Genomic DNA, 20,681 nt, shown 5'->3' on the forward strand with positions numbered 1-20,681 from the left:
CTGTGCCTCCTCCTTGATTTCATCGCCCCTTCGGTCTTTTAGGCCTTGGATCTTCGAGCGCTGGGTTTTTGCTTTCAGCGCGCTAGCGAGTAGGCGACCCGTCTTGTTCCCTTCCACATAATAAGTATGGCAGAGGCGCAGTGCAGCAAACTCTGCCCTATCCATGTCCAAGCTGGCCAATTGGGCCCTGATGGCTTTTAATTGCTTCCAGACTCGTGGAGCCCTGGTGCGGCTATGAACGCTTTCGAGTTCAGATACTTGGGTCGTCAGGTCGGCCCGTTTCGCTGCGCGGTCCTTAGCCACCGCCGCTGCTATCGCGATGAGTTCGCCGCGGGCCACCGATTTCAGGGCTCCCCACAGGGCCGAAACTGAGACCTCTGGCGTATCATTAATGGTCAGATAGTCAGTAATGCACTTGCGGAGTTTCTTAGTGACCTCCGGTCGCTGTAGGAGAGTTTTGCATAACCTCTATTTCCCAGGTGGACGCCTAATCTTGGGAACTGTGAGTGTAAGTTCGATTGCATCGTGGTCTGAAAGGGCTGCTGGCACAATGCAAATGTCGGTTAGCCTGGTGATCAGGTCAGAGGATCCGAGAAAGTGATTGTTAGAAGGCGACCTCTGAGGAGGGCCGGAAGTGTACCTGACCACCCTGGGACCCACCTCCCTAGCTACGAAGACGAGCCCTGGAGGGAGACTTCTCAGGGGGAGAGTCTCGAATCTAGGATCGTACCCACTACACAAGCACCACACGACAAAGAGACACCACACCGTAGCTTCTTAAGAACGTTTTCTTTATCTCGTGATTCAGGGGATCTTTATGATTAGAGAAAGCTGGTAGTTAAAAGTAGCGCAAGGGCTCAAGAGTCTCGGTCAGGGTAGGGGTAGCGGGACAGTTTTATAAGATCAGTGTCAATGTCGTTGCGTATCCGGCGCACAGCTCTCAATCCTCGAGCCGGGGGATACAGGCCGATCTTTCAGGGCCCAGCCGGACCAGGAGAGTCGGGGAGCCGCGTGTCACTCAGGAGGGCTGAAGCAGGATGTCGGAGGTCTTACGATCTTCAGGGGAGCTGCGAGTCACTCAGCAGGGCTCAGGTGGTTCAAGGTTGCAGGGGAGCCGCAAGTCACTCAGCAGGGCTCAAGCATGATGTCGGAGTTCTTACGATCTTCAGGGGAGCCGCGAGTCACTCAGCAGGGCTCAGATGGTTCAAGGTTGCAGGGGAGCCGCGAGTCACTCAGCAGGGCTCAGGTGGTTCCAGCAGAAGTCCTTCTCTGCCAAACGAGCCGCGACCACGTCAGCAGGGCTCTCGTTGTTCCAGAATCGGATCTCCCGATAGTCCCAGAGCATCCCCAGTTATAGGACTGCTCCTCTTTGATCTCCGGAGTCTGGTCTGCAGGGGACTTGGTACCTGGGGGCCGCTTGTTGGGGTTTCCTGCCGCGCGGCCCTTTGATCCATTCAGGTTGGTTTCGGGAGGAGTCCCAGACACACGGCAGGCGTGGAGCCAGCCCTCCGGGCGGCCGGAGGGGCGATCAAAACCCACTTCTCGAGGAGAGGTCGGAGGTGTGAAGGAGACTGCTCCTCCCTTTCTCACTCGCGGGGAGTACTCTGTCCTCCCGCCAGGGTGGCGCCTCCCGGCCTAGGCCGCGCTGGCTCGGGCGGCCATCTTAGGTGCCGAAAGTGGGCACACAGGGCCTACGGGCCGGGAAGATGGAGGCACGGGCTGGGAAGTCCGGGAAGAGTCAGGACTTAACGTGGAGGGAAGGGTTGGTTAGGACGGGGGACTCAGGGGTCTGTTGTGGTGGAAGCTCGGAAGGGAGTTGCTACAGGTCAGGGAGGACCACGCCACGAGGCCGGATCTAACATGCGCCCCCCTCCCCCCAGTTGAAAGTCGGGGAGAACTACCCATCCTCTTGGGGGTTCTCTTCGCTGAGGCGGAAGAACTTGGAGAGGCCGTCATCATTGGCGTGGTTGGTACCAGGGCGATGCTCTACAGTGAAATCCATCCCCTGGAGGGAGATCGACCATCGCAGCAGTTTGGGGTTCTCGCCCCGCATCTGCATCAGCCACCGCAATGGTCGATGATCCATCTGGACTCGGAAATGGGTTCCGAACAGGTAGGGCCGTAACTTCTTGAGGGCCCAGACTACCGCGAACGCTTCTCGTTCGATGGTGCTCCACCTCTGCTCTCTGGGAAGTAACCTCCGGCTAATGAAAGCTACGGGCTGGTCTAGACCTTCCTCATTCAGTTGGGATAGGACGGCCCCAATGCTGTGCTCCGAGGCATCAGTTTGTACCACAAATTCCTTGGAGTAGTCAGGGGCTTGTAGCACAGGGGCAGTACACATGGCTCTCTTGAGGGGGTCGAACGCCTCTTGGCAGGCGGGGGTCCACTGCACTTTCTGGGGTTGCTTTTTGGACGTTAACTCCGTGAGGGGACCTACGAGGCTGCCTTACCCTCGGATGAACCTTCGGTAGTAACCGGTGAGGCCCAGGAAGGCCCGAACCTCTGTTTGGGTGGTGGGGGGTTCCCAGGCTTGGATGGCGTCGATTTTAGGCTGCAGAGGGGCGACATGCCCACTTCCGACCTGGTGCCCCAGGCAGACCACCTATCCTTGCCCGATTTGGCATTTGCTGGGTTTACTGTGAGGCTTGCCTGGCGCAGGGCCATTAGCACTCTCCGGAGGTGCCGGAGGTGCTCGCTCCATTCTGAACTGAAAACCGCGATATCGTCCAGATATGCGGCACTGAACTCTTCCAGCCCGGCCAGGACCTTGTTTACTAGTCTCTGAAAAGTGGCCGGGCGTTTTTCATCCCGAAGGGCATCACTCAAAAGCGATAATGCCCGTCCGTGGTGGAGAAGGCGGACCGCTCCTTGGCTCCCTCTGTGAGCGCAATTTGCCAGTATCCGCAGGTCAAGTCAAAGGTGCTGAGGAAATGAGCAGACCCGAGACGGTCAATGACCTTGTCTGCGCGGGGAATGGGGTGGGCGTTGGCTCGGGTGACTGCATTGAGCCCCCGGTAGTCCACGCAGAACCTCAGTTCTGGGGCGACACCCGGGGCAGCGGCTTTTGGGACCAGCACCACTGGGCTGGCCCAGGGGCTGTCTGAGGGTTCAACCACCCCCAAGGACAACATCTTCGAGACCTCGGCCTGGATGCAGGACCGGACTCGATCAGGGACTCGGTAGGCTCTGTGTCTCACCGGCGGGCTGTCTCCGGTGTCCACGTCGTGGACATACCAGTCGGTGACCTTGGGGACGAGAGAGAACCGGTCTGAGAACTGCCCCAAGAGCTGGCGGCAGTCTTCACGTTGCTGGCGAGTGAGGGAGGGAGAGAGGTTCACTCCTTCCACGTAGCCATCTTTCTCTTTGGCTCACAGGAGGTCAGGGAGAGGCTCCGTTTCCTCTTCCGTCCCGTCATCTGTGGCCAGCAGCAGGCTCAACTCCGTATGCACGAAGTGAGGCTTGAGGTGGTTCACGTGCAGGACCCGCAGGGGATTCCTGGGGGACTGGACGTCCACCAAGTATGTGACTTGGCTTTTCCGCTCGATCACCTTGAAGGGCCTTTCCACTTATCTTGCAGGGCGCACGGTTTTACTGGGGCCATGATCCATACCTGCTGACCCGGCTGGAATTCGACCAGAGTGGCATTCTGGTCGTACCAGCGCTTCATTTCTTCCTGGCTCACCTCCAGGTTGGCTTCAGCCAGTTCTCGGAACTTCCTAGTCTGATTTCGGAGGGTCAGAATGTACCGGAACACCTCCTGAGGAGGGTCGCGGGGGGCCGTCTCCCAACCCTCTCGGACCAGGCTGAGGGGCCCCCGGACAGGGTGTCCGTACAGTAGTTTGAACGGGCTGAACCCCAAGGATTTCTAGGGAACTTCCTGGTAGGCGAACAAGAGGCAGGGGAGCAGGACGTCCCACTTACGCCGGAGGGGCTCCTCTAGGCCCATGATCATCCCCTTTAGAGTCCGGTTGAACCGCTCTACTAGGCCATTTCCTTGGGGGTGGTACGGAGTGGTGAACCGATAGGACACTCCACATTGCTGCCAAAGGGACGTCATGTACCGGGAGATAAAGTTCGTCCCGCGGTCGCTCACAACCTCGCGGGGAAATCCTACCCGGGAAAAGATTCCCATCAGCGCCCGGCCCACCACGGGGGCCGTGACGGTGCGTAGGGGTATGGCTTCCTGGTATCGAGTGGCATGGTCCACTAGGACGAGGATGAAGCGGTGACCTTGAGAGGTCTTGGGGTCCAGGGGCCCACAATGTCAATTCCGACCCGTTCAAAGGGGGTACTGACGACGGGGAATGGTTGGAGGGGAGCCTTGCGCTTTCCTCCGCTTTTTCCACTAGCCTGGCACGTGGGACAGGACTTGCAGTGGGCCTCTACGTCTGTTTTCATCTTGGGCCAATAGAGGTGCGTAACCAGGCGGCTATATCTCATGTCTTGGCCCAAGTGGCCTGCTAAGGGTACATCGTGGGCCAAGTTCAGGAGGAAGTCGCGGAAGCATAGGGGTACCACCAGCACTCGGGCTGACCCTAGCTCTGCTGACTTCTGTTCGCTGTAAAGGAGGTCATTCTCCCAGTACAGCCAGTGTGTACCCGATTGGTCGCCCGCCGCCTGGGCTTCGGCCTGTCGCCGGGGCCTGACCAGGGAAGGGCAGGTAGCTTGTTCTCGGCAGAACTCCCCTCGGGAGGGGCCCCCCTCGTGGCGCCACTGCGCCAATTTGGGCAGATCACCCAGCTCGGTGATCTGTGTGGGGTCTGGGTGTATGGCTTCGTCGTTAGGGTCCTCCTCTCCTCGTGGGACGAGGTCGGAGGTCTCGGCTGGATCGGCTCGGTCGCCATCCACAGGGGGAAGGCTGGCCGGGTCGTTCTTGATTTCTCTGTCGGGGGACAGTCGGGCTGCCATGGATCGGGTGGTGGCGCACACCCACTTGGGAAGACCCATCATCCCGAGGTGGGTGCGGCGCTCGACCTGCTTCCATGGAGAACTTTCCAGGTCGTTCCCCAGGAGGCAGTCAACAGGTTGGGAGGTCCGTACTGCTACTTTTAATTTTCCTGCTACTCCTTCCCACTCAAATGGTATCAGGGCTACCTTACACAAGCTCTCTGTTTTATCTGCTGAAATTACAGGGCACAGGACATTGGGGAGGATCTGGTCTTCTCTTACTAGATGGCTAAGGACACCTGTGATGCTGGCGCCGGTGTCACGGAGGGCCTCCACTCGGTGGCCATTCACTATGACGGACTGGCGGTACTTCTCGGTGTTGGGAGGTAGAACATTCCCGAGGACCATCTCCCTATCTCCCAGGGATACTAGGGCCATGGCAGCAGCTTCCCATTCCTCGGTGTCCTCAAACTCTTCCCCATAAGCTACATTCGCTATCTGCCTAGCTGGGGGAGTGGTGATAGGGATACGTGGGGCCATGGGGCACAGGGGATCACTGCGTAGTGACCGGGCTTCTGACATCTAAAACAGGGGATGGTGACCTTGTGCGGTCTCCCCGGGGGACCGGTCGTGGCGGGTGGAGGTGCGGGGAAATTCGGTTGGGTGTTTCTCGGGGGGCTATGCTGGGGACCAGACTGGGCATCCCTGGGTCCTCCTTGGTTTCCCCCCCCCCCTCTGGCAGGGTGGTCCTTGATTGGTGCGGGGAGAATCCCCTATGGGGCCTCTGGAGACCCGAGTGTTCACCCAGCGATCCGCCTTGACGGCCAGCTTCCTCGGATCTGCGAGCTTGCTGTCGAGCAGATGCTGGCGGAGTTCTACAAAACAATTAGTGGACAAATGTTCCCATAGCATGAGGTCAGTTAGTTCTTCCATGGTGGTCACCTTGCTGCCCTTGACCCATCCGTCAAATGCTCAGCTAAGAAAGTTTACGTACTCGACCCAGGTGGTGCCAGGAATCTTCTTGCAGTCCCGGAACCGCTGCCGGTACATTTCTGGGGTGAGGCCGTACCTCGTCAGAAGGGCCTCCTTCTTGGCTGTAGGAAGTCTGCTCGGAGGATGGTAGATCGAGAAGGGTGTCTCTCCCCTCGCTCAGGAATTGACCTCACAATCCGGCCCCCCAATCCTTCTGTGGGACTCGGTGGGAGGTCATGGCGACTTCGTAGGCCTTAAAGCATTGTTGGATGTCGTCATTTTTGTAATACTCTTTGACCACATCCTTGGGGATGTGGACCTTCGGCTCGACCGGGGGGACGGTCTCTCCATTCCCCAGGGGCCGGTTCTCCTCGTTCCTTGCCTTGATTTCGAGCTCCTTCAAGCTTCGCTCGTGTTCCAGCTGAAGTCTCCTTCCTTCATGCTCCCGCTGGAGTTTCTTTTCCTCTAGTTCTCCTTGTACCTTCATTTGTTCGACCGCCAACTTCTTTTCGGCTAATTTTATTTCTCCTTCGATTTTTAGTTTTGCCATCTCGAGCTCATGGTGGCGACTTCTTTCTCGGTCTGCGAGCGCTTCTGGGGATAGGCCCCCGTCTGGTACAGTGCTTCGTACCGGGCTGCTGCCGTTTTCTGTCTGGGGGAGTCCCGGCGCCGCCGCTCCTTCTGTGTGGGGGGTTCCGGACTCCACCCAAGCTTTTAATGCTTTCTGCATGTCTTCTTTTGTGTTGAGGCCAGTGGTAGCGATTCCTAGTTCTTTGCAGAATTCCTTTAGTTCTTTGTGTGTGTAGTCCTCCAGTTGTTCTACACGGAATGTCGTACTTGCGTCAGTTTAGATGAAACTCATGGTGGTTTCTTCCGTGGTCTTTGCTCGGTAGTGCGTTAGTCGTGTACTGTACAATCTCTAGATTGCGGCTCGTATCCTGTCGCTTGCCACCAATGTTAGAAGGCGACCTCAGAGGAGGGCCGGAAGTGTACCTGACCACCCTGGGACCCACCTCCCTAGGTACGAAGACGAGCCCTGGAGGGAGACTTCTCAGGGGGAAGAGTCTCAAATCTAGGATCGTACCCACTACACAAGCACCACACGACAAAGACACCACACCGTAGCTTCTTAAGAACGTTTTCTTTATCTCGTGATTCAGGGGATCTTTATGATTAGAGAAAGCGGGTAGTTACAAGTAGCGCAAGGGCTCAAGAGTCTCGGTCAGGGTAGGGGTAGCGGGACAGTCTTATAAGATCAGTGTCAATGTCGTTGCGTATCCGGTGCACAGCTCTCAATCCTCGAGCCGGGGGATACGGGGCAATCTTTCAGGGCCCAGCCGGACTAGGAGAGTCAGGGAGCCGCGAGTCACTCAGCAGGGCTTAAGCAAGATGTCAGAGGTCTTACGATCTTCAGGGGAGCCGCGAGTCACTCAGCAGGGCTCAGATGGTTCAAGGTTGCAGGGGAGCCGCGAGTCACTCAGTAGGGCTCAAGCACGATGTTGGAGCTCTTACGATCTTCAGGGGAGCCGCGAGTCACTCAGCAGGGCTCAGATGTTCCAAGGTTGCAGGGAAGCCGCGAGTCACTCAGCATGGCTCAGGTGGTTCCAGCAGAAGTCCTTCTCTGCCAAACGAGCTGCGACCACGTCAGCAGGGCACTTGTTGTTCCAGAATCGAATCTCCCGATAGTCCCGGAGCATCCCCAGTTATAGGACTGCTCCTCTTTAATCTCCGGAGTCTGGTCCGCAGGGGACTTGGCACCTGGGGGCCGCTTGTTGGGGTTTCCTGCCATGCGGCCCTTTGATCCATTCAGGTTGGTTTCGGGAGGAGTCCCAGACACACAGCAGGCGTCGAGCCAGCCCTCCGGGCGGCCGAAGGGCCGATCGAAACCCACTTCTCGAGGAGAGGTCGGAGGTGTGAAGGAGACTGCTCCTCCCTTTCTCACTCGCGGAGAGCGCTCTGTCCTACTCGCGGGGAGCGCTCTGTCCTCCCGCCAGGGTGGCGCCTCCCGGCCTAGGCCGCGCTGGCTCGGGCGGCCATCTTAGGTGCCGAAAAGTGGGCACACAGGGCCTACGGGCCGGGAAGATGGAGGCACGGGCTGGGAAGTCCGGGAAGGGTCAGGACTTAACGTGGAGGGAAGGGTTGGTTAGGACGGGGGACTCAGGGGTCTGTTGTGGTGGAAGCTCGGAAGGGAGTTGCTACAGGTCAGGGAGGACCACGCCACAAGGCCGGGTCTAACAGTGATCTAGTCTGGCATAGGTGCGGTGCACATGTGAATAAAACGTGTATTGTGACGCCCCCGGGTGTTTGGCCCTCCATAAATCCACCAGCCCCCATTTGTGTAACCAAATCTTGCCTGCTTTGGAGAGAGAGCCTGTGTCCCCATATCTGTGCCCTGATCAATCCGCGTTAGTGTCCATCGCCAGGTTGAGGCCACCCCCCTAGAAGCAGGAGAAGGTCAGGGGAACTGAGCGTCTCCGAGATGGCACCTTTCAAAAAGGATTCCTGTCTTGTGTTTGGAGTGTAAAGGTAACCTATTGTCAGCTGTTGGTTACCGATCAGAAAGCTATATGCCAGGAGCCTACCCTTTATCTCCCCCATTTTGTCACCAATCCATCCCCGGAAGCGCCTAGACACTAATATAGCCACCCCTGCCTTTTTCTCTGGTAGAGAGGAGAAGAACTTTTGGGGAAAAGCGCGGGATCGCATCCTGTGCCAATCCTCTGCAAGTAAATGGTTTTCTTGGATTAAACAAATCTCGGCCCTAGAGTTTTCAAGATAAGAGAGCACTGCCCTCCGCTTAACGGGATTATTCAAGCCCTTCACATTAGGGGTTAATATCTTCAAGACTGAGTCCGTCATCTCAAAGTGAAGGGATGAAAGGTGCTATGTGAGGTTGATAATCTTGCGGTGCAATAGGTATGTGTACAGCTAGCGAGTCTGCACATTGAACCCCCCGCGGCACACTGGTTCCCACCCTTAACCCCTCCCCCCAAACCAAACCCCAACTGAAGACCCCCCTCCACCCCCACTGCTCCCCCTCCCCCAAAGTTCAAAACGTCCAACCCCCCAAACACCCGTTCCAGCCCAAACCATCACCCCGCCAACCCCTCTCCCCCCCTTACCAACCCCAACTAGGAATCCCCAATTGCAAACCATAGTCAGTCTCAGGCCTATCAATTCAGTTCAGGCCCGTAGAGAATTTGTGTGGAGGGTAGTGTGGCAGTGGCGTCCCCGTTGGCCCCCCCGCCCATCCCCCTCACCCGTGTTGACACAAAGCTAAGAGTGCAAATCCCTTGTCAGTGCTGTCTCAAGGCACAGCCGCCGTGTCCTTGACCACCTCCTGTATGGCTGCCGCCTGTTCCTGAGCCATGGTCGTCAGGTCCGGTTTAAGTTCCGCTTTGGGGGAGTGCTGGCGCCCCACTCGCTGCCATTCGCCTCCGGGTTGCTGTTTGGGCCCTTTCTGCGAGCGTCACGGCGATGTTTTGCCCTCTTGTTCGTCCTCCTCCGGGTCGATTCCCAGCAGTGTGCAAGTGTCTCGGAGGGAACGGAGTTGTTGCAAGGGTTCCTTCCACTTAAAGATCAGCCGAAAGGGATGACCCCAAGAGTAGGGGATCCCCTTGTCCCGTAGGAACCCTGTAGCCACCCGGAAGGCCTTCCGCTTTTGCAGAGTGATGGCAGAAAGGTCTTGGTATAAGGCCACCGGGTGGCCCTGAAACTGAAGGGGTTGTTTCTGCCGAGCTTCTTTCAGGATCCCCTCCTTCAAGGGGAAATCAGGTAGAAAAGCTAAAATGTCCGGCGGGGAGAGCAGGCGCACGCCGAGCCAGGCCAACTCTGTGCACCCGGTCTATGCGGATTTCAAAGTCTGGAGATTCGCCCAGAATTTCTCTGAACAACCCCTGCAGGTAGTCAGCGACACTGTTCCCTTCCGCTTTAGATGGTACTCCCCAGACTCGGATGTTCTTTCTCCGGGAGCGGTTTTCAAGGTCCTCCGTGTGCGCCTGGAGATCTACCTGTTGCTCCCGGAGGCGGAGGACTTCTTGTTGTAGGAGCTCCACTTCTTCGCTCCGTGTCTTGTCCGAGTCTTCCACCACCGCCACTCTCTCTCCCAAGCCGTCTACATCGCGGCGAAGTTCGCGGTGCTCCCCGGCTAGTTCTTGCTTCAGGGTTTGAAAGTCTTCCCTCAGGAAGTTAGAGGGACTCCAGAAAGGCCTTGGTGATAGGGGCTCCCCCGACCTCCTGCCCCGGGCGCCCGTCGCCGGGGGGGACTGGGCTCTTGTCTCCCTTGGGGGCGCTCTTGACAAGCATGTCAGTGATTGTGCGGCCTCCCCTGCACCCCGTGTTGGCCATCTCGTCCTGTTCTGTTCGCCAGCCGGGTTCGTGGTGACCAGTAGCGCTTCCCGAAGGTGGTCAGGTAAGTCAAGGGGCTGTCTGGACCCCTCCAAGTGGAGCAGAGTGTCACGCCGCCGGTAAAAGATCAAATCCCGGAGGGCGTGGCCAAAAGGAGACAAGGCGGCAACAAGGAGGGACTAAGAAGCCTCCTTTACAAAGAGAAGCCTACGTTTTGCATGCAACATGACGAGAACCGATTATAAAGATGGGCGGGGCTTCAACTTTGCCTCCGAGAGCTTCGACAGCCGAGACCCAAAAACAGGAGGACAAGGAGACACGTGGACTCTTTAATTAACAGCAGAAAACGGTCCTTCAAAAACACAGGCATTGTTTGCTCATAGGCTGCATTGAAAACTTACCAGCATAGAAAATGAAAACAATTGCAAGAATAAACTTATACCGTGCCTTTAAGGAAGCCATGACCCCCAGCTTCCCATCACGCCTCAAGGGAGACAATTAGGTCAGCTGTTCTTTGCAATGACCCGGAGCTCAGGGCACAAAGACTAGACATAATTATGGATCATTTGCCCGGGGAGGTGTGTGGTTTGCTTATGACTTTGATGAGAATACCCTGGAAGAGAACTAGGATTACAGGTAAGTAATTTATCCTTCTCTTCCAGGGGATCCTCATCAATAGTCATAAGCATTGAATCGAATAGCAAGCCCATCCTCTACTCCTGCAGGCAAATAAGAAAACTGTAGGTGCTAAATTCAGCACTAAAATAAATTCCTCAAGGAGGTCTGGCCTACTTCAGTGTCTGCTCTAGTATCAGAGACGAGACAGTAATGTACCAATTTCCAAGTGGCTGCCTTGCAGATATCAGCAATCGGTGCATTGTGCAGAAAAGCCACTGTAGTTGCCATGCCCCTAGTGGAATCAGCCATGGGAGAGGACAAGAGGGGCTTATTTGCCAATTGTTAAGCCAGCTTGATACATGGCACTATCCATCTGAAGATGGAACTCTTGGGAGGCTAGGAAACCTGTTCTGATGGAACTCTAGTTTACGAACAAAACAACAGACTTTTTAATAGTCTTGACTTGTCTAAATAGAATCTTAAAACTCATTTTAGATCAGTTGGAGTAGAAGGATTGGGAAAGAAAGTAGGCAGTTTCTTTCCGCGAGGGGGGCCTTCTCCCCCCAATCCTAGGGCTCTCCCTGCTGAGCGTACGCAGTCTGTGCAATGACCAGGCACTGGGCACCCCCGGTTACTCCGTCCGCCTTCTCACCTTGCTGTCGCTAGCCCCTTTCCCGGGCCGCCTCCAGCGCAGGGCAGTCCAAGCCTCCGAAGTTCAGTGGAAGGACCGGGCAGGCTGCAGTCTTCTGACCGTCTGATTTCAAAAAAGAGAGGGTACCCCACTTTCACCAGGGAACAGGGTAGGAAGACAGAGTCAAAAGGGAAATCCCTGGAGTCTACTTGTTCACCTATGTCCTAAGCCCGGTCTTGTCAGGGAGGAGGGACCTATGGTGTACTGTATATCGAATAATTTAAAAAGGCTTCCACAAAGAAATAGAATCGTTAACAATCTGATTTTATTAAAAGCCAATGTCTAGGCAAGTAAATAAACAGAACAAATTCATATAAATCAATACAATGCAGTTTAAAATTCAAGGAATATACCTTGAAAAGATCATACACAGATAAAAACAAAATTACACAGACATAGTGGTAAAATGCACAATCGATTCAGACATATCTACAACATATAAACAGTTTATGAGCTAAGGACAAGAATACAAAAATACATATCATGCCAAAAACCCCTTGTATCACTGTGGCTCACAGATATCTCTGCCACCAGATTCTCTTAGATCCAACAGCCTCAACTACTTAAACTCATGTAAACATTAGTGATAGAGTTAGATATACATCTAAGGTTTACTAGGCCCTGACTGGATTCTTTTTGTCATAAAACAGTGCGTCGACGCGTTTCGGTGCAGTACAGTTGATTATGTGGCACCTTCCTCAGGACTTTTCTTGCTGGGGTTTCAAGAAGTGGTTAAATACACCGTATCTGTAGATACATGAAAAGAAACGTATGGAGTCACTAATCATACATGGTATCAGTTACTCTTTGTTCAGTCTATCTTGACTATCTTGACTTCTCCTATGTTAGAAGGGTTTTGCTTATTTCCCAATGTGGATAAGGTTCCAGTGTTGCATCTCAGTTATTATATAGTTGATTAACGGAGACACCTCTGAATACTGATGACAATCGGATACAACAGAGGACTCAGTTTTGTTTATGCTATACATTACATCTAGCATACGACCGAGCCATATTCACGGTATGTATCTAAAACATATAACATTCTATTCCCTCCGAGTCGTTTTCAATGTGGAAGACCGGTTTTGTTACTACTTGGAACTAGGGAATAGGGGTCTTATGTAGAGTAGAAGGGGTTCTTCTGACCGTCTGCATTGAGTGGGAGGCCCCAAGCCTGGTCCTCGATTTTCGCGCATGGCCCGTTGTCTGCGCCAGCTCCAGCACCCTCTGTGCCTGCTCCCCTGGGCCACTCCACGGTGGAGGTCGTTGCCGCTGCGCCAAGGCCGGGCAGCGATGTAGGGCCCGGTATACAAGGTCCCCCGCTGCCCCGGTTCTCCGATATGGTCCACCACTTGCGCACTGTAGGCCTCAGACTGGGGCCTCAAGTTACGCGCCTCCCCGTGTGATGCTCGCAGGCCTCTGCACCTCCGCCGCCAGCTCTCGCCGCTCGCTCCGCGCTGGGGCTCACCTTCACAGAGGCGGTCTCGGCTCCCCCCCAGGTCGCTCTGTGTTCTGGCGTCGACCGCAGCAAAGCCCACACAGCCGGGTCGCAGCGTCTGTCTCCTCTGTGCCCGGCCGCCATTTCACCGTGGCGCACAGGCGGAGCTCGGGTTCCCGGCGGGAAGGTGCTCTCTGAAGGGCCTCCGGCCGTCCGATGCGGGCTAAAAGTTGGGCCGTGCAGTTCAGCCGGTCAGCAGTGTGGTTTGCCGGTGTTGTTGGGGATTTGCGTGCAGATAGTCAGGCTAAACTAGGTTCAGGGCCTGGGAGCCTCGCGGGTCTGCGTCCTTTCAGGCCGCCATCTTGGCCACGCCCATAAATATATATTGGCTTTTTGAGGCCCACCTCTCAGTCTTCCTCTGTTGCTCTTGTCTAGTCCTCCGTTCTTGGTCATCTATCTGTCCTCCATGCCAGTACGCCTCTGGTGGATCCCTGATCTTGATCATCTGTCTGTCCTCCATGCCAGTACGCCTCTGGTGGATCCCTGATCTTGGTCATCTGTCTGTCCTCCCTGCCAGTACGCCTCTGGTGGCTCCCTGATCTTGGTCACTGGTCACCTGTTTGTCCTCCCTGCCAGTATTCCTCTTGTGGATCCCTGATCTTGGTCATCCGTCTGTCCTCCCTGCCAGCACGCCCCTGGTGGATCCCTCATCTTGGTCAGCTGTCTGTCCTCTGTTAGGTTGGTGAGTCAGAAGACACGCTTGTCTCTTGGAGAGCCTGGATTGTGTGCGACCTTCACACCTAACCCAGCTTCCCTGAGTCAGAAGACACGCTTGTCTCTTGGAGAGTCTGGATTGTGTGCGACCTTCACACCTAACCCAGCTTCCCTGAGTCAGAAGATACGCTTGTCTCTTGGAGAGCCTGGATTGTGTGAGCCCTTCACACCTAATCCAGATTCCCTGAGTCAGAAGACACACATATCTCTTGGAGAGCCTTGTGGGAGACCTTCACACCTAATCTATCTTTCCTGAGTCAGAAGAGATGCTTGTCTCTTGGAGAGCCTTGTGGGAGACCTTCACACCTAATCTATCTTCCCTGAGTCAGAAGACGCGTTTGTCTCTTGGAGAACCTTGTGGGAGACCTTCACACCTAATCCAGCTTCCCAGAGTCAGAAGACACGCGTGTCTCTCGGTTAGCCTTGTGGGAGACCTTCACACCTAATCCAGCTTCCCAGAGTCCGAAAACACGCTTGTCTCTTGGAGAGCTTGGATTGTGGGACACCTTCATACCTAATCCTGTTTCCCAGAGTCAGAAGACACACTTGTCTCTTGGAGAGCCTGGATTGTGTGAGACCTCCACACCTAATCCAGCTTCCCAGAGTCAGAAGACACACTTGTCTCTTGGAGAGCCTGGATTGTGGGAGACCCTCACACTTAATCCTGTTTCCCAGAGTCAGAAGACACACTTGTCTCTTGGAGAGCCTGGATTGTGTGAGACCTCCACACCTAATCCATCTTCCCAGAGTCAGAAGACACACTTGTCTCTTGGAGAGCCTCGATTGTGTGAGACCTCCACACCTAATCCAGCTTCCCTGAGTCAGAAGACACACTTGTCTCTTGGAGAACCTTGTGGGAGACCTTCACACCTAATCCAGCTTCCCAGAGTCAGAAGACACGCGTGTCTCTCGGTTAGCCTTGTGGGAGACCGTCACACCTAATCCAGCTTCCCAGAGTCAGAAGACACGCTTGTCTTTTGGAAAGCCTTGTGGGAGACCTTCACACCTAATCCATCTTCCCTGAGTCAGAAGATACACTTGTCTCTTGAGGAACCTGGATTGTGGGAGACCTTCACACATAACCCAGCTTCCCTGAGTCAGAAGATACACTTGTCTCTTGGAGAGCCTGGATTGTGGGAGACCCTCACACCTAATCCATCTTCCCTGAGTCCGAAGACACACATGTCTCTTGGAGAGCCTGGATTGTGGGACACCTTCATACCTAATCCTGTTTCCCAGAGTCAGAAGACACACTTGTCTCTTGGAGAGCCTGGATTGTGTGAGACCTCCACACCTAATCCACCTTCCCAGAGTCAGAAGACACACTTGTCTCTTGGAGAGCCTGGATTGTGTGAGACCTCCACACCTAATCCAGCTTCCCAGAGTCAGAAGACACACTTGTCTCTAGGAGAGCCTGGGTTGTGGGTGACTCTCACCTAATCCAGCTTCCCTGAGTCAGAAGACACACTTGTCTCTTGGAGAGCCTGGATTGTGTGAGACCTCCACACCTAATCCAGCTTCCCAGAGTCAGAAGACACACTTGTCTCTAGGAGAGCCTGCGTTGTGGGAGACTCTCACACCTAATTCAGCTTCCCAGAGTCAGAAGACACACTTGTCTCAAGGAGAGCCTGGATTGTGGGAGACCCTCACACCTAATCCAGCTTCCATGAGTCAGAAGATTCACTTGTCTCTCTTGTCTCTTGAGGAACCTGGATTGTGGGAGACCTTCACTCATAACCCAGCTTCCCTGAGTCAGAAGATACACTTGTCTCTTGGAGAGCCTGGATTGTATGAGACCTTCGCATCTATTCCAGCTTCCCAGAGTCAGAAGGCACACATGTCTCTCGGAGAGCCTGGATTTTGTGAGACCTCCACACCTAATCCAGCTTCCCAGAGTCAGAAGGCACACTTGTCTCTTGGAGAGCCTGGATTGTGGGAGACCCTCACACCTAATCCAGCTTCCCAGAGTCAGAAGACACACATGTCTCTTGGAGAGCCTTGTGGGAGACCCTCACACCTAATCCAGCTTCCCTGAGTCAGAAGACACTCTTCTCTCTTGGAGAGCCTTGGTTGTATGAGACCTTCACACCTAATCCAGCTTCCCAGAGTCAGAAGACACCCTTGTCTCTTGGAGAGCCTGGATTGTGGGAGATCACACCTAATCCCAGAGTCAGATGGCTGCCCATTCACACTCGCTGCATGATGCCCAGCAAACAGCCACCAGGGGAAACTGGTTTCAAAACCAGCTCAGGAAAAGGTAGAATTTAGCAACATTTCTAAAATGAATTCCGGTAACATTTGTATGAAACCCCTTTGATTTAAAGATGAATAGTTGTGTGAAGTAGTAAGGGGTTGAAAGAATTACATTTTTTGGAGGCTGTTAATCAAAGTTCATCGATATTTACCCTGCCACATTTCCTAGGGTAGCATACCCCTTATATCCATGTTGCCCGTTGTATATACGCATTAGTACATCTTGGTAGCTACCTCTGCTGAAGGAGTTGCTGTGTTCTGTCCACTTGGACAGGGTAAATGCCTGGATGTCTCTCTAGGCACGGGTAGAAAATAACGAAAACACGCTCTGCTAATTAAAGGAAGCCGGTGTGAAGGCTGAAGGTAGGCGAAGGCCCCTGAGACGCAGTGCAGCAGCGTGGTGCTCAATGGTGCGTAAATGAAGACTCCCCCAGCATTGCTGGTTTAGTCCATCTCATAGCTACGGAGTGTAAAATGCTGACTCCATGTTGGTGTCACGACTGGAAGCAGCCTATGTCCTCGCACACAGCTCTTTGCATCTGGGTACTAGTAAAACGTGCATCTGGTAGGACTTAGAGTTCTCTTGAGGAGTGCCGCACTAGCCGAGGAGCTCTAAACATTGTCCATGAGTCGAGGCTTCACTTGCACCGTATGTAATTGGCAGCCCCTCCGTATGCCATAAGTTACGTGGGCGCCAAGCCAAAAATAAAAGGAGTGTGGGTGAAGCGGACATCTGCAGAAGCAAGCTGCATACCAGGTGGCATGAAAAGAGAGGAGCAGGGTTTCCGGGGAGCCAGGTACAGGCAGTATGTCAGCACAGAACCTGTGAAGACAGCAAGGTGAGCAAAGATTGAGCTCAGAACATAATAAATAGGAGTGGATGGCTCATGCCTCAGTCCATTGCTGGTGCCACCCTGCAGCCAGAAGGTCACTGAAGGGATGGTGTAGGTCTCCTGGTGATAACTCACCATACACTGAGAGAAAGGTAGGCCTTCTTCAGTAATCTAGACACAATCATGTCCTTTAGTAGGGGTGACTGGATCTGCAGAGACAGCCGGACAAGGAGATAGAAAGGCAGTCTGCGAGAGTAGTTAGAAGAGCATTTACCACCAGCAGCAGCAGAAAGAGCAGAGGAGGAACAGCAGTGCACTGCTTGGACTGACTCCCTTGGAGACACCTTTGCAGTGATAAAGAACTGAGATGCCCCAGAGAAAAGGCACCGAAGGAACCGAGCCTAGAAACAAAGATTGCTGCTAATGTCTTGGGATGTGGAACAAGAAACAGATGCAACCAGTCAGGAGCTCGCAAGCACTGGGATGCTGTACAACTGGCAGCGCCCAGCAGACCGTGTGGCTGAATGCTGCCAGTGCAGTGGTTCTGAATGCTGCTAGTGCAGTGTTTCTGAATGCTGCTAGCGCAGTGTTTCTGAATGCTGCTAGCGCAGTGTTTCTGAATGCTGCCAGCGCTGTGGTTCTGAATGCTGCCAGCGCTGTGGTTCTGAATGCTGCCAGCGCTGTGGTTCTGAATGCTGTCAGCGCTGTGGTTCTGAATGCTGCCAGCGCTGTGGTTCTGAATGCTGCCAGTGCGTGGTTCTGAATGCTGCCAGTGCTGTGGTTCAGAATGCTGCTATTGCCGTGGTTCTATAGCTGTACAAGTCTGTCATGCAAAGAGGCCGATACTAAGTTTGTTGGTGCTTCTCGCAGCTCTGTCTGGTGTGCTCTGTTGTCCATATTCAGAATGTGTGCTCCCTTAACCTCTTGCTTGGCTGGGAAGAAGAGACGACAGCATAAGATGTGTCTATTAAAAGGTGATATAGGGCAGATACTTCCAAGTACTAGGTGCATTGCAGAAATGTTTCCATATCTTTGACATTACAGTGACGTTACTGGGGCAATTAAAGATGTACAGACAGGGACCACTCCGGGCTCTGATGACATACCAACCAAAGTGTACAAACCTCTGTCTAGAAGACCAATGCCTCATTATTGGCTGTGTAAAACCCCAGTCACCTTCAAGTCCTGGCTCATGCTAGTGTTTAAAAGTCCCTGATCTCTGCCTACTTGGTGCCAGGCTTGAATACCGATTGTGATATTTTGGGGTATGTAGGTAATTTTCCTGTACTTTAGAAAGTTCGGCTTGACCTTGGATAAGGAACAGTGCCAGCCCAGCCACTCGGCCTCATTTATACAAAGGCTTTGTTTTTGAACTTGTGGTGGTCATCCTTCGTTGCCTCTTTGAAGTCTTGGACTTAAAGCTAACTTTATAAAGTTGAAGGTAGACTCTTGGCAGCAGAGTGTCGACTACGGGGCCTCGCCTGTCAAGGGAGGGCGCTGCTAATGCTGGAACAGGAGGTCATGCATCAGCTTGACCTTTCTCGTTGCACTTGACCTTTCTCGTTGCACTTGACCTTTCTAGTTGCACTTGACCTTTCTAGTTGTCCTTGACTAGGATGAGGATGTGAGGTGTTGTAATGTGATGTCTAACCAAGTGGCAGTCTCAGGCAAGCCATTCTGAATGCTGCAGTGTTTTTGTGTCTCCTTCACAGAGCAAGCACAGAGACAACGCACCCTACGCAGAGTATGGTGGCTGGTACAAGGCATGTAAAGTCATCAGGTAAGTTGCCAGAGAAGTGGTCCTGTGCTTGGTCATTCCCTGTGGCCTTGTTGAGGGCAGGGGCAGAGGGAAGTTATTGTGGGAGCAACTGCTCTATTTTGTGCGTCATGGGGAGATGAAGCAATCATCCTTGGATAGCACAATTTTTGTCAAATGAAAAAGTGAGGGTAACTTTTTTGTCTTGTTCTGCACCTGACTCTCTTACCCACCCACTCACCATTCTGCCAGTCCATCTATGCTGCATGTGAACCTCATCAGAATACTCTGGTTAATAGGGCTGGGCTACCAACACCCTTCACATCGCCTCTTCCTCAGCTCCCTTGCTCTGCACTCTACTTTCCCTGCCTTTTGAGCAGCTCCATGCCTTCCTACATAGCACCCCTTCACCAGCTCCCTCGTCCAGCGCTCTATACGCCCTGTCTCTTTACCAGCTACATGGCGTCCTACATAGCACGCCTTCCCCCAGCTCCCTCGTCACACGCTCCACACCCCCTTCCTCTTAACTCCTACACCCTACCAGTGCCCTTGTTCAACACTACTCGTCCTGCCTCTTAACCAGCTCCGCGCCTTCCTACACCCTACCAACCCTCTCGTCCAACCCTCTACTGGCCCTGCCTCTTAATCAGCTCCATGCCTTCCTACATAGCACCCCTTCCCCAGCTACCTCGTCCAGCGCTCTATACGCCCTGTCTCTCAACCAGCTCCATGCCTTCCTACATAGCACCCCTTATCCAGTATTATGGGTGTCTTTCATAGATTCACATGCCTGAATCATTCCCCGTTGTCGAGTACATAGAAAAGTAATGTCCTATAGACTTACATAGAGAATAGTAGGCCTAAAGGCCTCACCTTAGTAACATATCCATGTCCTTTTGTAAAAAGGACCAAACTCTAGAGAAGAGCCAATCAGCTATCACCTCCCTCTAGAACCTTCCTGGCAGGAGCCTCAGTCCCTCAGATTTTCTACCGCACGTTGTGCTAAGGGAGTCTCCTCTGAGCTCTGCTCAGATTCTGTGTTTTTTTCACTTCATTAAATGACTTTGTTGTCAAGGATTCTTTTCTACTATGGATTATCTTCACATACATTCTTCAAAGAAGGTCTGGTAAGGAAGAGGTTGCTCTGCTCTGATCCTCACACCGACTGCATTTACTGTCTATACCGCAGGCCAAAGACTGCAAGGTCTGTCGCACTTTCTCAAGTAAGTTTTTGAGACACTAAGACCAGAAAGGAGGTTTTTTATTTTCTCCAGTGACCGTGATGAGGCGTTGTCCTCAACGTCTAGGAGACCTCAAAAGAGAAGAGAATCTCCTCAGACTCATTCCTCAGGGGAACGTACTGAGAAGGCCCTCAAAAAGACCACTCATGGGTCTTCTGGGCACAGTCCTTCAAAATCTCCTCACTCTGTGGAAAAGGAGAGTAAAGGACTTGCTTTTGGAGAAAAATCATGTAAAAAAGACGACTTCTGAGCCGTCAAAATCACCTCCTCTGGTCATAGGACCCTTCAGAAAGGTGTCTTCTATACCGTCTGAGGTAAAGACTAAGAAGCCAACCTCGTCAACAGGATCGTCGACGAAAAAACCATCATCATTGCCTATTACAGCCTCTTCGTCTGCGATGGCCTCGTCTACGATGGCCTCGTCTGCGATGGCCTCCTCTACGATGGCCTCGTCTACGACGGCTCGTCTACAATGGCTCGTCTACGACGGCTCGTCTACGATGGCTCGTCGATGACGGCCTCGTCTAGGACTACTCGTCTACGACGGCCTGTCTAGGGCGTCGACGATGGCCTCTTCTATGATGGCCTCTTCTACGATGGCCTCTTCTACGATGGCCTCTTCTACGATGGCCTCGTCTACGATGGCCTCGTCTACGATGGCCTCGTCTACGATGGCCTCGTCTACGATGGCCTTGTCTACGATGGCCTTGTCTACGATGGCCTTGTCTACGATGGCCTCGTCTACGATGGCTCGTCTACGATGGCTCGTCGACAAACGCAGATCGACGACGACGAGAGCATCGTCAACGAGAGCGTCGATGCCGACGAGAGCGTCGACGACGAGAGCGTCGACGACGGCCTCGTCTAT

General features: G+C 53.7%; 1 protein-coding gene across 2 annotated transcripts in view; it reads left to right on the forward strand.

Moving 5' to 3' along the window:
- LOC147662067 (kinesin light chain 1-like) overlaps nucleotides 1–20,681 on the forward strand; it is a 427,072-nt gene that overhangs the window by 173,058 nt on the left and 233,333 nt on the right. For both annotated transcript variants that reach the window (XR_015305983.1, XM_086951131.1), the window contains exon 11: nucleotides 18,529–18,596. Coding sequence is in view for 1 of the 2 variants with exons in the window: in XM_086951131.1 (XP_086807257.1) it covers nucleotides 18,529–18,596 (68 nt within the window). In the remaining variant the exon portion in view is untranslated. The remainder of the gene's footprint in view (nucleotides 1–18,528; nucleotides 18,597–20,681) is intronic.

This window comes from Lissotriton vulgaris, unplaced genomic scaffold (assembly GCF_964263255.1).
Source record: "Lissotriton vulgaris unplaced genomic scaffold, aLisVul1.2 SCAFFOLD_811, whole genome shotgun sequence".
Lineage (NCBI taxonomy): Eukaryota > Metazoa > Chordata > Amphibia > Caudata > Salamandridae > Lissotriton > Lissotriton vulgaris.